General features: G+C 41.5%; 1 protein-coding gene across 3 annotated transcripts; it reads right to left on the bottom strand.

Annotated features, from left to right (window-relative positions):
• Positions 1 to 5430: 5430 nt before the first annotated feature.
• Positions 5431 to 8905, bottom strand: LOC138619837 (protein c-Fos). Of its 3 annotated transcripts, none has more exons than XM_069696636.1 (4): positions 8681 to 8905; positions 7897 to 8112; positions 7198 to 7305; positions 5431 to 6991 (listed from the first exon to the last, which is right to left on the bottom strand). In XM_069696636.1, the coding sequence occupies exons 1-4, from the start codon at positions 8807 to 8809 to the stop codon at positions 6272 to 6274; spliced, it is 1173 nt and encodes a 390-aa protein (XP_069552737.1). In that variant the 5' UTR covers positions 8810 to 8905; the 3' UTR covers positions 5431 to 6271. The 3 variants fall into 3 exon arrangements, with proteins under 3 accessions (XP_069552737.1, XP_069552739.1, XP_069552738.1); XM_069696638.1 differs by lacking the exon at positions 8681 to 8905 and adding an exon at positions 8594 to 8650 and having other exon boundaries at positions 5433 to 6991; XM_069696637.1 differs by lacking the exon at positions 8681 to 8905 and adding an exon at positions 8208 to 8346 and having other exon boundaries at positions 5433 to 6991.
• Positions 8906 to 13053: the final 4148 nt, after the last annotated feature.

Below are 13053 nucleotides of genomic sequence, written 5' to 3'. Positions count from 1 at the left end.
AAATTCAACACGGAGCTAAAATATTTATATTTCAGCTGGCAGATGAAGTTTGATGCCAAAAGTAATGCAGTAAATCCTGCAGGGTATTTGGAAATATTTGCCTTAGCCGCGGTGAAATCTCATTTTATTTTCCTTAATCACTCCTTAATTGAGTTCTTACTTATTTTCATAAAACAGGATAACCAAAGCACACATGCCTAAAGTTATGTCGAAGTATTTCTGATGGTCGTTCCAGAAAGTTCCCCCCCAAAAACAGTCTGAACGCCTCCTCCTGCTGCTTCCCTCTAGTGTGGGCAGCTGTCACTACATCCTACTGTACTGCTCTTAAAAAACTACATTTCTATTCAAAGCACCTTGTAGGGACACACCGTTAATAGTATTAAAGCACTGGAAACAACCCATACAAATATAATCCAATATCACTTTTTGCTGTTCCTCTCTGGACTGCACTGTTAGTTGTGCATTACTTGTTTGATTTATTGGGGACGTTGCAGAAAAATAATGCCAAAAAAGTATCTGTGCATCACTTTCCTAATCAACACAAATGTCACATATCATACATCATGTCATTTATATCATACAAAACAATGATGTGTTTTTCTGTTGTTTATAAACTCCTTAAAATTGCACTAGAATAACATGTTTACATATTGTTTTAATGCAGGAAACAATCAAGCAGGTCATTCTTCATAGTGCCTTTTATTACATGTCAGGTTTTATCGTTATCGTTATCTGGGGCTCAGTTGGGTTTTACACGATGCCAGCTCAACTGTTCCACCTAGAACAAGCAGCTGAGTTATTAGAGGCTCACCAAAATACCCCACTCTGTTCCTTTTTTTAGATTCTAATTTGGTTCTGCCGTGATTTATGTCTCGCATCTGAGGGGAGGTCAGGGAGGGCCGTGCGTCACTGTCGCTCTTAACATAGATGACAAATTTTCGGGGAGACATTTGGAGTTAATAAAGCAGAACTGAGTCAACAGGCAGACAGATTTGATAAAACAGGAGGGTCCTGGACAATCATACTTAGGACAAGACGGAGGTTTTCCCCCCTCGCAGGTGTAGACTTTCAGCTGACTTCCTCTGCAGGAAGGCAGCCAGTATGAACACACATGGTGCAGGGGCCATTTGGCACTTTAAGAGGGAATTGTCCCTGCCAACAACAGTAAGCCATGATAATGACTTTATAAAAAAAAAAAATTAAAAAAAAAGCCAGTCTGATACGTAGACCGAATATTCGGAGCAGAAAGTTGATAAAAGTTGAAAGAAAATTGTTAACATGTAAGAATATGAGCAGAAACACAGCTGTCAGCTTCAGGAGTGTTTGAAGCTTGTTTCCTGTTTAAAAGTTCAGAATCGTATCTCAACATACAGCGCAAGATTTATTCACAGTCCTTCAGTGAGTCTTTGCACTAAAACATAGTCTTGAGCGCACTTTCCAGCACCCGCCAAAATGATAAGTGGAGAGTGAATGCAGTTTGTGGTTCTGCAGCTTTGCCAAGCACATGCTGAGTTCTGTCTTTGTGGGCGTCAGTAGTCAATGTAAAAACAGAGTAGCTGCTTTTTTGTGCAATAGTTTTAGTAATGGATGTTTACACGTGTTTATAACATTTGATACTGAAACAACAGCTTTATATTCCTAATTAATCAGAATATAAACAAGTCGGTAGTGCTTTCTAATCTTCACCGCAGAATCAACTCGATTAAAATGTCCAAGTTGTTTTGTGGTAATATTCCAACTTCTTTGGGAAATACCCAGCGAACCAGACGCAAACCTGACTCATCATCCACTGCTGCAGACACTACATACAAACTTTATTTTTTTTTACCAACGCTCCATTTAATTTCCTTCCTTCCCTTTTTCTTTGTTCCTAATAATCGCAGACGGTACTAGAAAACATCAAAACATGTCTGCTAATGTGCAGATATGCACATTTTAAGACAGGTTATTTTAAATCGTATGACAGAAGTCCTGCCTTTTGCCACTTTGGGTATCAAATTTGGAAATATTGTATGACTACAGGATGATATTTCCCATTTTCTGACAACAATGGAGTAAATGGAAATTCTTATTTTGTGACAGTTTATTCAGTGACTGTCAAATTCCTGAGTGATGCATACTTTTGCAGACACAGGAAATTAATGCAGACGTGCATAACAATTCTAAGATGCATCAAAATACATGTTGAATACTATCATTGTAGTGAAAAATATTTTCACTAGTAAATGTCCTCCTTTCTAATCATATATGATGTAACACGTGTGGCACACTCTGGTGTATCCAGCACGCAGATACATGCTGTAGTAGTGGATTGAATTGTGATGCAGTATCAGACTCCATCAATAGAAAACGAATCAATTACTTAATGCACAAACTGCATGCCGGCACTGACTTTAAGCCTTCTTCATCTTCATCTCCCTCTCACAACAACAGGCTGTCAGCCATAGCGTGCCGGCACGGCTCCTCCCCAGCTGATCCTCTTTCCATTTGAGTAAAAGCCCTCAGTGTTCGACAGCGGGACGTGGATTCACCTTTTAATGCTCATCTACATTATCATGTGGAATCCACGTCATTAAAAGGCACATCTTACCTTCCTGTACATATTGCTGAAATCTCTGCAGTTCAATATGGACCACAGGCAAGTCATTTCAAAATAAAGTACCAAATCAGCACAAGATCTTCCTTCTGTATCACTGAATGTCTGCGTTTGGAACCAAACCATTCATGTTCATATCAACACCATCTTTGGCACAAGCACAACGTTGCTCTCTCTCACAGCGTTTACTCGTGTCAGGTGACCCAGCCTTTCCGAAATTCGCATGACATTGATTTATCGCTGTAAATATAGCACTTCCTTGGGAATATCACATCAAGCAGGAAACGGAGTGGTCAGAAGGTGTGTGAGATAATAGCGGTGGAAACAGTGAGCAACAGGACAAATAATAAAAAGATAGACATCTGTAACGAGGCAGGCGATATGAGACATATTACAGGGTGCTGATGTCGCTGGGATTAATCTCAGCCTAAAAAGCTTCAAACTTGTTTTGCATTTCGGTAATTCAAGTTTTAAGAGTTTATGTTTTATATTAATTTAACATGATATACAGAGGGGGAAAAAAAAGCACAAGAAATGATTATTACACCTGTGCTTTCCCTACAGTGACGAGTCAAAACGTCTGTCGTGGGACACACAAGAGAGGCAACATCTGTTTAATCACAACCAGGTGTGTTCTTCTGTTGTGGCTGATTGGACCTCTGGTCAGTTTAATATTAGGCGGATTTACGTGAGTCCACCAAACTTCACGTTTATAATAATATTAATTATAAAGTTGTTCTATCTTCACAGGTTCCAATGACGTAACAGGAGACTGAGGTAGTCCTGAAGACAGCTTGAATTAGTGTTTCAGAGTAATTGAAAACATCTCAGCGGTTGTTGCATATCTGTGTGAAGCACTTAAGTGCAATTTGGAGAAACTTGTACTGATTTTGATGATACTTACTGCCTCGATTACATCAAACGTCAAAGTGAAATATTGCACTTTATATTTCACAACATTTAATTTGACTCTACTTGCAAAATGGGATATTTACGACTTTGTAAGAGGCTGCGGAGGTGAGAAGCATCACGCTGCTGGATAGAGATTTTGATGGAACAAGTAGAGGGAACAGAGACTGAGTCAGAAGACATCAGAGCTGTTGACAGGCCCAGCCGTCACTACTCTAAAATAGCCGTGCACCAGGACATCACACACACACGGTTGATTAAAACCAGTGGCATAGTAGTGAAGGGAATAGTGGAACGAAGGGCCCCAACAAGGGGCCCTCAAAGAGCCTGGATTTAAAAGTCTGTTTTTATCTGCAATTTTGAATGTTGTTGTCGTATTATTATTATTATTATTATTATTATTATATATGTTATTATTATGTCGGTATTATGATGAATCAACCCATTTTAAAGTGATGTCAGGCGCTAATCTTGTGATTTACAATTTTAAATTTAGGCTTTCTGTGTTGTAGAGAGGCCTATTTGGATTTATGAAGTTTTTAAATTGTACTTTTTCTGCCTCAACAACGCAGCAGACCGAGTTAAGCGCTTGTTGCAAACTACTTCTATTTTAATTCTCCAAAGAAAATATGATTCCACACTGAGATCCACTAGAACTGCAATGCAAATCGTGATTTTTCTAAAAAAAAAAAACAACCTTTACACAGTTATTGCATGAGATTATAGCCTACCATGTGCTTTCTAAGCACAACCCCAATGAATACTGCAGCTGCAACATGTGTTTCTTCAGTTATTTGTACAGGCTGAGACAGTGGAGGCATTAAAAGGGGAAGTGGGGACTTGATGTGCAGTGCTCATATTTTTTCTGCTACCCCTCTGGTTAAAATGAGAAGCATTGCTGTTGCTCGCTCTTTAGCCTCCCCTGCTGATAATGACAAAGAGTGCACCTCTCTTCATGCAAGGGAAGCTGTATGTTAAAAAAAAAAAAAAAAAACAACACGTCCTTTACTGTCATGCGTAAATGAACCAAATATACCCCTCCAGGCTGAATGTTGTGCATCCACGTTGCTGCTGCCCCCGAAACATTATTTGCGCGTTGAAGATCAACAACAAACAGCTGAGGTCATTCAAGTCTCTGCTTGCTGTTCCGAGAAAGACTTCGGCGCGTCTAAATTACTGAATTATCACCACGCACGTGACACCCGCTCCGTAATTGATGAGAAGGCCTCGTCTGTTTACGGCGCTCGTGGTCGTGCTCGTTCTTGTTTAGGACTTCTTTTTTTATTTATTTATTTATTTTTCCGGTAACGCGTTCCAGCCCCTTGAAATTTGACACCCCGTTGCCGTGGAAACAAAACAACTGCAGTTAACCAAATATGGACATGGGAAGCGACGCGTATACGGCAACCGCGTGTTGACGTCACGCACAGCACGCACTGCGCTGCCGCTGCCGCCGCTGGCTGCCGCTGCCGCTGCCGCTGCCGCTGCTGCTGCTGCTGCTGGGGGAATCGGATTCCCCTGGCCGTGACAATAGTGGAGCAGAGAAGGAGCTGTGAATAAATAATTAACCTGCTGTTTCTGCTGTTCCCACCCATTTTAAACACGACTCAGTCGAGAGCGCTTTTGTACTTTATGTAATCCTGAAGCCCAAAATAGGCACACTGACATCTTTATAGATGGATACTGAGCTGAAAATATATATTGTCACCTGATTTTTTTTTTTTTTTTTTTTTTTTTCTAAACGAGTTTCCTAAAGCTCTTATCACATGACATTTATCAGCAAATGGAGATTGAACAACTGTAATGAAATTATGGATATTTGAATTTACTTTTTTTTTTTTTTAGCCATTATATGTAGTTTAGAATTAATTCTGGACCTTGTAGCAGCTGAAAGCATGGTCCATTTGATGTTCTGGAGCTTTCAGTCATATTAAATGATCCACATTTTCAGATTTGAAAAGTGTTCAAATATATATATTTTTTTTTTCTGAGCACTTTAAATACTTCTCAGCTCCAATTTAACAATTCACCTCCGAAAAAATATGTAAGGTGACTGCAAGCTCCAGAACAGCTGTTCGATGAACCCTGTGGTGACACTGCTTATTTAAATGAATGTTCCTAACTGAATGACAACACACAAGGCAAGAAATTATTTGTGGTTGTCTTACTTTATTTTTATCATATTTTATTTCCAGCGTTATTTAATTTTTGATTTTTTTTTTTTTTGATAAGTAAAAAAATAAACTATGTCATAAAATACATCTCGATAAAATACATGGCATGGCATTTTTTCATGGAAAAAAAATCTGAAAAGAAATGTCAAGTCAGGTCAGGGGACACCTTTTACAGCAAGATGTTACACCTATATGCTACACATTAGTAACCCTCTATTTCACTTGTTACAACACAACTTTGTCAACAGTGTTACACATATATTAAGCTATTGAGTGTGATCTTACTTCACATCACAGGTAGATTTTTTTTTTTTTTTAAACACACAATACCACCTCGTCTTGGATTACAGGATGACTCGTATTTGCATGCATTTTGGCACCAGCACAAATTCTCGTCTCACACAGTTGTCGCAACATTATGGAAGAATTCAACCCTGTTACAGTCACAGAAAACACATCATCTACACGACCTTTGATGTTTAGGTTTACACAACATCAAAACTCACACTACAAAGGATTATTTGAGTGAGATCGGAGCTTGCTGGCTGGTTGGACTACAAATACAGTATTGTTGCATAACTTTTTTTTGCATTCACAAGGCCAGAAGAGTTGGCGACTTAAGACTATCTTTCATTAACTCCGACGCACCGAGGCCGCCTTTGAAGCCCTCGCAGCCCTCAGCCAGTGAATCGATATCAGAGAAATTAAAAGAAAACGCTGTGCGGTAATTGCTACATGTGGGACTGGAACACATGACTGGTGTGCTCAAAGATTCAAGGTCGCTCGCCACAGACTTGTACAGGGTCTCCCAGTCGGAGAGGCAGAAGGGCCCGCTCAGGTCTATGTCAGGGACAGATGCAGCTGTCTCAGACGTCTCTGCCATCTCAAGGCTGGGCACCAAGTCATCGAGGTCGTCTCCTCTCAAGTCCTCCATGGCCTCCTCTTCTGCACTGGAACACAGGAGGATGTTGGAGTTTCCCAAAATGGCTGCAGCAGGGATGCATGGGACGTTGTCCATATCTGGACCAATGGGAGCTTCACCAATTGTCATGTTGCTCTCTGGAGCTTTGCCATTCTCTAAGATGGACAGCAACTGCGGGGAGGTCGGAGGATCCTGCAGCATTGTGTTAGCATCATCTTCATGATCCTCCTCCCTGATATCATCATCATCATCATCATCGTCATCATTTGCAGGGAGTTTGCAGGACGGTTTATGGGACACTAAGACATGCTCCAGCCTCTCCTTCTCCTTCAGCAGGTTGGCTATCTCAGACTGGAGGGCAGACTTCTCTTCTTCTAACGTGTCAGTTTCCTAAAGCCGGGAGGGGACAGAATCAGAAAGACTTTGCATGAGCAAAGCATGAGAACATCACAACCCCATGGTGCTCAGCAGTCACCTCTGCGTTGCTCTTATTTTGATCTTAGATGTCACATTGTGTATGTCTTCAGCTTTTGGGAGGCATGTGCATATACACGTGTGAATGCTCTCCGCATGATTTCATGAAGTACTGTACTCACAGCTTGAAGGGTGTCTATCAGCTCCCTCCGTCTGTTACGACACTTTGCTGCAGCAATTTTGTTCCTCTCCCTCCTGATCCTCCTCCTTTCCTCCTCCTCCTTGGAAGGCTAAAAATCAATCAGAAACAGACAATTGACGTGCGCATCCAGCGAAATCTTGCCATATCGGCTCCTCAACGCCATTTCATTTGCCAAAAGAAAAGAACAGAACATGTTCTTTGTAGTGCTGGGAATACTGATCTGGCATACTCTCAGTTCAGGCGTTAAAATGCTGCACCACTGGCACGGTCTAGTCAGTCACGTGAACGCGCATTTTATGCAATTTCCTATCCCATTCTTGCTGCACCAATTAAACGTATTCCACTCAGTTGCTGTGTTGCTCCCTACAGTCATTTATTTAAACAACTCTTGGTAGCATCTGGGCTTCTATTTTTATTAGCAAAAAAAAAAACGGTTAATTGCATCTTCTTTCAAGCACCTGATAAAATATCGCGATAGCTCAATTTTCACATTAACCTCTGTTCGTGGGAAGAAGTCCTGGGAGGAGTTTGGACATTATTGAGAAACAACATGTACCCCTCGACTGCTTGCTTGGCGTATTGATTGATTGGTTAATTAGCTGACTATTTTAATCGGCTGCCAAGTAATTAAAACTGACATCTCAGTGTCATGCACCCTCTACCCGGCTCTCGTGCATACCTGCTCTTTCTGCCCTTTCCTGGTGCAGGATCTCGCTTTATTTGCACCTGCCGGGGAAGACGACTGGGTCGCGCCGTGAGTTTGGCTCTTTGCGCGGCCGGACGACGGAGAGGCAGATCTGATGACCGTCGGCTGCACCATCCACCTCAGTGCCGGCGATGTTGAGATTGCAGTCACAGTCGGAACAAAGGGGGCTGCTGCACTGGTCTCAGCATCCTGGGAAAAAAAAAACACATCAGAGAGGACATGCATATGCAGTCAGACACTAATTTAGCGTATCAGATGAATGAGAAAGCACGTCAGCGGCTGACCTTTACCAGTGTTTAAATGGTACATCAATCATTTGGCTGAGGACTGTCAAAGAAGAAGCGAATCAATACTCTCAACAAATCTAGCAAAATCAGCTCCACGTCATGTCGTCACATCCTTATCACTGATTGTGATTTTCACCATCATTCACTCTAAAATGAAAGGTCACGACGAACACTGTGTAAAGTACAATACAAACCATTCCCTTGAAATAAGACTGCACATTTCTGCGTTGTCTTAACGGGTTTTCTCCAGCTACACAAGACACTGTGGAGATTGCATAGGGTATGTGTTTCTATAGAATCATCCCCAGCACGGGACGGTAATCGTGTTACCGAAAACGCTGTCCGTGAAATTCACTTGAAAATGTGCGAAGAATTTAAGGAACCTGTTTTAGCCTTGTGCATCAATTATCCTGCAAGATTTCGTTCTGTGATGATGGATTTGGTTTCTGAGGACCAGGTCCGCTTTGTACCTTGGCGCTGTCCACTGATGATGAAAGCGAGTCAGGAGGATGCTGGCTGCACCCAGGGGTGTCCCCGCCAGGCGATGCTGTGCTACAGCTGGACGATGAGTCGAACTCAGTGCTGGAGTCTGGATGCATGTTTTCATCTAAAATCGCAGCATAAAGAGGCAGAGCAGTCGATCTATTCTAAGCAGAACACGGATGCCTGCACTTCTACTTATATTCCATCTGCTTGGTTCATAAATGGTAACTGTGCAGATAGTGGAGAGGCCCGCCTTTTATAGTGAGCTGGAATTTTATGAATGAAATCTGTGTGGTGAGACCGAACCATTTCACAGAGGGAGAAGTGGCAGGAAAAATGAGATAGCAGGTGTTTTCACAATTGAATATTTAAATCCCCGAGACGCCTGAATAACAACACTGAGCAATCATTTCGTTTTAACTTATTTTCTCGACTCTAATTTTTTTTAAAACGTGAGTATTTATTAAGTGACACCCCTGCCTGTGAAAGGTGCCCAATGCCATGAATGAACTACGTCACGTCATGTATGCAGCATCTGCATCATATACATTATGTTCCCGATAAATGTCCTCATGTGTTCTCGACGTGTACTTTCATTACAATCGTGTATTAACAGTAACAGGAAGGTTTTAGCATGAAGGGAAGAGTTTGTAAATGCAATAAGCTATTGATAAATTGCTGTAAACAGTGTTTTGTTTTTTGTTTTTTTGTTTTTTACCCCTCTCTGTCCCCGCCAAACATTCCAGATTGGAACAATGTTGATGCAATAATTTCCCAACTTTTAATTGGATCCATATTTTTATTTTTTTTTGAAATCCCCATTAATTTATTGCACAAAGCTTCCGGCACACGGTTTAATTATTTATAAACCACTAAATGAAGTGTCATCCATATAATCACATTGCCTTTCGCATGTCTGCATACGAGAAGAGAGAGCTCCAGCAACAGAACTGTCGCCGGAGTAAAGCAGCCAATCGCCGAATGGACCGGTCGAGCCATATATGGTGTTTCCGGGGAGCAGGGGCGCGCTGTGGCGCACGGGGGGGGGGGGGGGGGGGCAGCGCCCGGCGGACGTTTGGCGGTGTGCGTGTGGGTCCGCTCGCTCTCAGCCACGGAAGAAAGTGAAACATGCGAGGAAAAAAGCTCGGCCGTCACGTGTTGCAGGCTATCCCATAACAGCGTCATTACCTGCGCATTGATTGCTCACTTTTAAAAAGACAATGACGGAGGACGAACCTCCACTTGACCCACCTTTACAGCCAGAATAGCTTCTACATGCAGATCTGTTCATCACAATGATGCATCATTCGAGAAGACACGATTGTTTCACTTACTGGCTGATTTTTTTTTTTTTTTTTCCGGTAATAATTATCGATGACAGCATCACGTTTTTTTTGTTTTTTTTATTATTCTCACGCAGACTAAGCAGTTGCGTTGATGCAATTAGTTGGCACCAATTATGTAGGCCCAAGTCTTATTCCCGCACACAGCTCCCATAAGAAAGGGGGCTTGTAGTCTATAAGCTGCATGCTATATTTAGGATTCAAATGACCTCACACATCCACCGGATTGATGGGTGGTAAATGAAAAAAAAAAAAGAAAAGGGGGCTCTCCTTTGCTCGGAGGGGCCGCGCTCCCGGCTGCTTCCCGGCAGTCCCGGCCCCCCTTCTGGGCTCATTTACCGGCACGTCACATGCGGTGGTCGGCTCGAGTCCATTCAGTCGTCGGACGGCCCGAAGACCAGAAAGGGGGTTCAAAGGTCGGACACAACAACAGCCACCTCGCGCCACAGCTCGAAGACTTTGTTTTCTTCGAAGCGATTTGAGCGTGAATGTGTGCACACAGGCTTGAGGTTATTTTTAGAGTCCGTGACATCAGCTTTCAAAGTTCACGTAAATTAGACATTATTTTTGGTGAACTGTGCTGCTGTGAGTTGTCTAACGCCAATTTGGCTATGCAATGATTAAAAGTTTAAAAAAAACAACAATTAAACCACATTACAAATTGGTGCAAGTATATAACTCACTACTTTGCAAAATACTTCCCCCAAAATGTTAAAACAAAAAATAGCATTTACACAAACTTTTTCTCCTTTGTGTTGCTGCAAACTATCTGATTGGATATTGGCCGAGTTATTTTTCTCAATTAGCCTTATTTTATGGTCACCAACTAAATGAATGCGCTCAGGTATCATACGTGCTCTTAAACCGTCTGTTAACTTCTGTTGGAAGAACACGAGCAATCACACAGTCAAACAGATAATCTCGGGTCAGCACGGCCTGGTTACAGAAGCTGCTGTTCTTGCCAACCAAGTCAAACAAGAGTACTCAAACAATCCGCAGGGTAAACGGGTTGTTTGGTGTCCTGTTTCATTCCGCTGCTCCGCAGACGGGCACGGAGAGAGCGGGTCAGTCTGAGAGCAGCGGGACAGACAGAGGTCTCACTCTGCCGCTATTTCCGGAACCGCAGGTTTCGCTTCATTCCCTTCCGTGCCGCTCCTCTGGCGGACGGTTTCGTGTTGTTTTTTTTTGTGTGTGTTTTTTTTCGCACCCTCTCGCAAACACAAACGATCTTTGTTGCTATGCAAAAATAAGGACGTCACTGACGCGAAGGGGTTGGGTGTTGCTAAGGCGACCAGGAATGTTCAACAAAACAAGAGCGCGGGAAATAGAACACGAGTCCTTTAACCCGAATTGATGCTCTTTGACACAATAGCACCATTATTAATGGCATGTTAACGCTTGTATACGGATTTTTTTAATTTCCACAGTAGCATATTCTGCAGATTGTTCACTTTTTAGGGGATCCTTTTGTAAAGAGGGATTTCCTGGAAAGAGCCATAGGAATGAGAATAAAAGAGGAAACCTTAACACTTGATGTAGCCTTGGATTTGACAAAATGCTTTGCCTATTGTCTTTTCCCATTTATAGCTTTTTTTAAATATATATATATATATAATTAACAACAACAAAACAACTACCTGCAAAATGTTGCTGACTTGTGCTAGTTCTACTTTTTTTTTTTAATTAAAAGAAACAAAACTGTTGAATAATCCTTTGAAAAGCAAGATGAAGTCTCAGTGTTGACTCAATGTCAGACACTTTCACTCTTTATGTAAATCTCAAGGTTTGAGGCTTGAGGATTTCCTCTGAGGGGAATACCTTTATGAACAAAGTTGAGCTTGAGAAAAGCCCTCTGCTGTCCTGGAAAAGTACAAAGAACAAACCAGTTCTCAGCTTGCTCTGCAGACAAATACTCCCTTGTCTAAATTACTCAGAAAAGATACGAACACCGCCCGAGGGTGTAAAACACACATAAACACCTTTTGCTCTGACATGCGGTGTGGTGTTCCCGCTGTATGTTTGTATAGGTTTGTTTTGGATTGAACATTCCTGTGTATCCTGCCAATAATTTATTTCAAATAAACTGAAAAGATATAATTGTTCCCCCAGCAGGCATCCAACAGAGTTATGAACATACATTTACATAATTTGTTTATCTTTAATCTGTACAGTTTATATAATTATTAACTCTAATAATTAGCCTAGTCTTTACTTATTAGTAGGTTACATATAGGTTATGTGCGTGGCTTAAATAAAAAAATATTGAATAACAGATTTCTAACATTTTCTGAGACCACAGCAAATTAAGGTATAAAATGTGGTTAAAGTCTGCCACTTCAGCATCAGATCTGTAGGTGAACTATAAACTGCAGTACCAAATGACTGCTTGTCATCCTATGGGACTGTTGATATAAATTTAAATAAAAAACATCTCAGTGAACTTTGTATATGGTTTTAAAAATACACCAGAAGTGCGTCAATTTCACACACTGAGTTCAGAGCAGACACATTTGCATGTTTAATTTCATCTTTGATCTACTGTGGTGTGGAGGATGCACTTCTGCTGACCATTATCCTCGTTTTTCAGTTTTCACAATGCTTGTTGGGTTTACGTAACGTCACGTCTCTGTCGCCCAATCTCGGATGGTGTATTTCCCATCAAGGTCCGCCCCTTTTTACAGGATGCACCATATATGGAATATTACGTATTGGGGATCCCGTTTCTGGAATATTCCATTTCTTGAAGACGATTTAAACCAACATTTCAAACTGTTACCTTTCACCGTTAAACGGGACAAGTAAGCACATTCAAATATTAGTGTATTTAAAAAAAAAAAAAAAAAAAAGCAGAAGCAATATTTGGCTTTATTACCGCGTTGTTAGGACAGTTGTTTTGGTGTTTTCCTCCCCACAGTGTCGGGTGAGGGGCACTCCCCTTTGCCGACGTCATCCAACCGGTCCTTGTCTCTATAAAAGCGCTGCGAGCTCTCAGAGTTGGCATTCAAACTTTCAGTAGC

The sequence above is a fragment of the Brachyistius frenatus genome, unplaced genomic scaffold (assembly GCF_029030835.1).
Source record: "Brachyistius frenatus isolate BFR_SWC_R1_liver_20210118 unplaced genomic scaffold, ASM2903083v1 Contig_21, whole genome shotgun sequence".
NCBI lineage: Eukaryota > Metazoa > Chordata > Actinopteri > Embiotocidae > Brachyistius > Brachyistius frenatus.
Note: the sequence above shows the minus strand (reverse complement) of the source record. Positions and strands in the feature narration are given on the sequence as shown.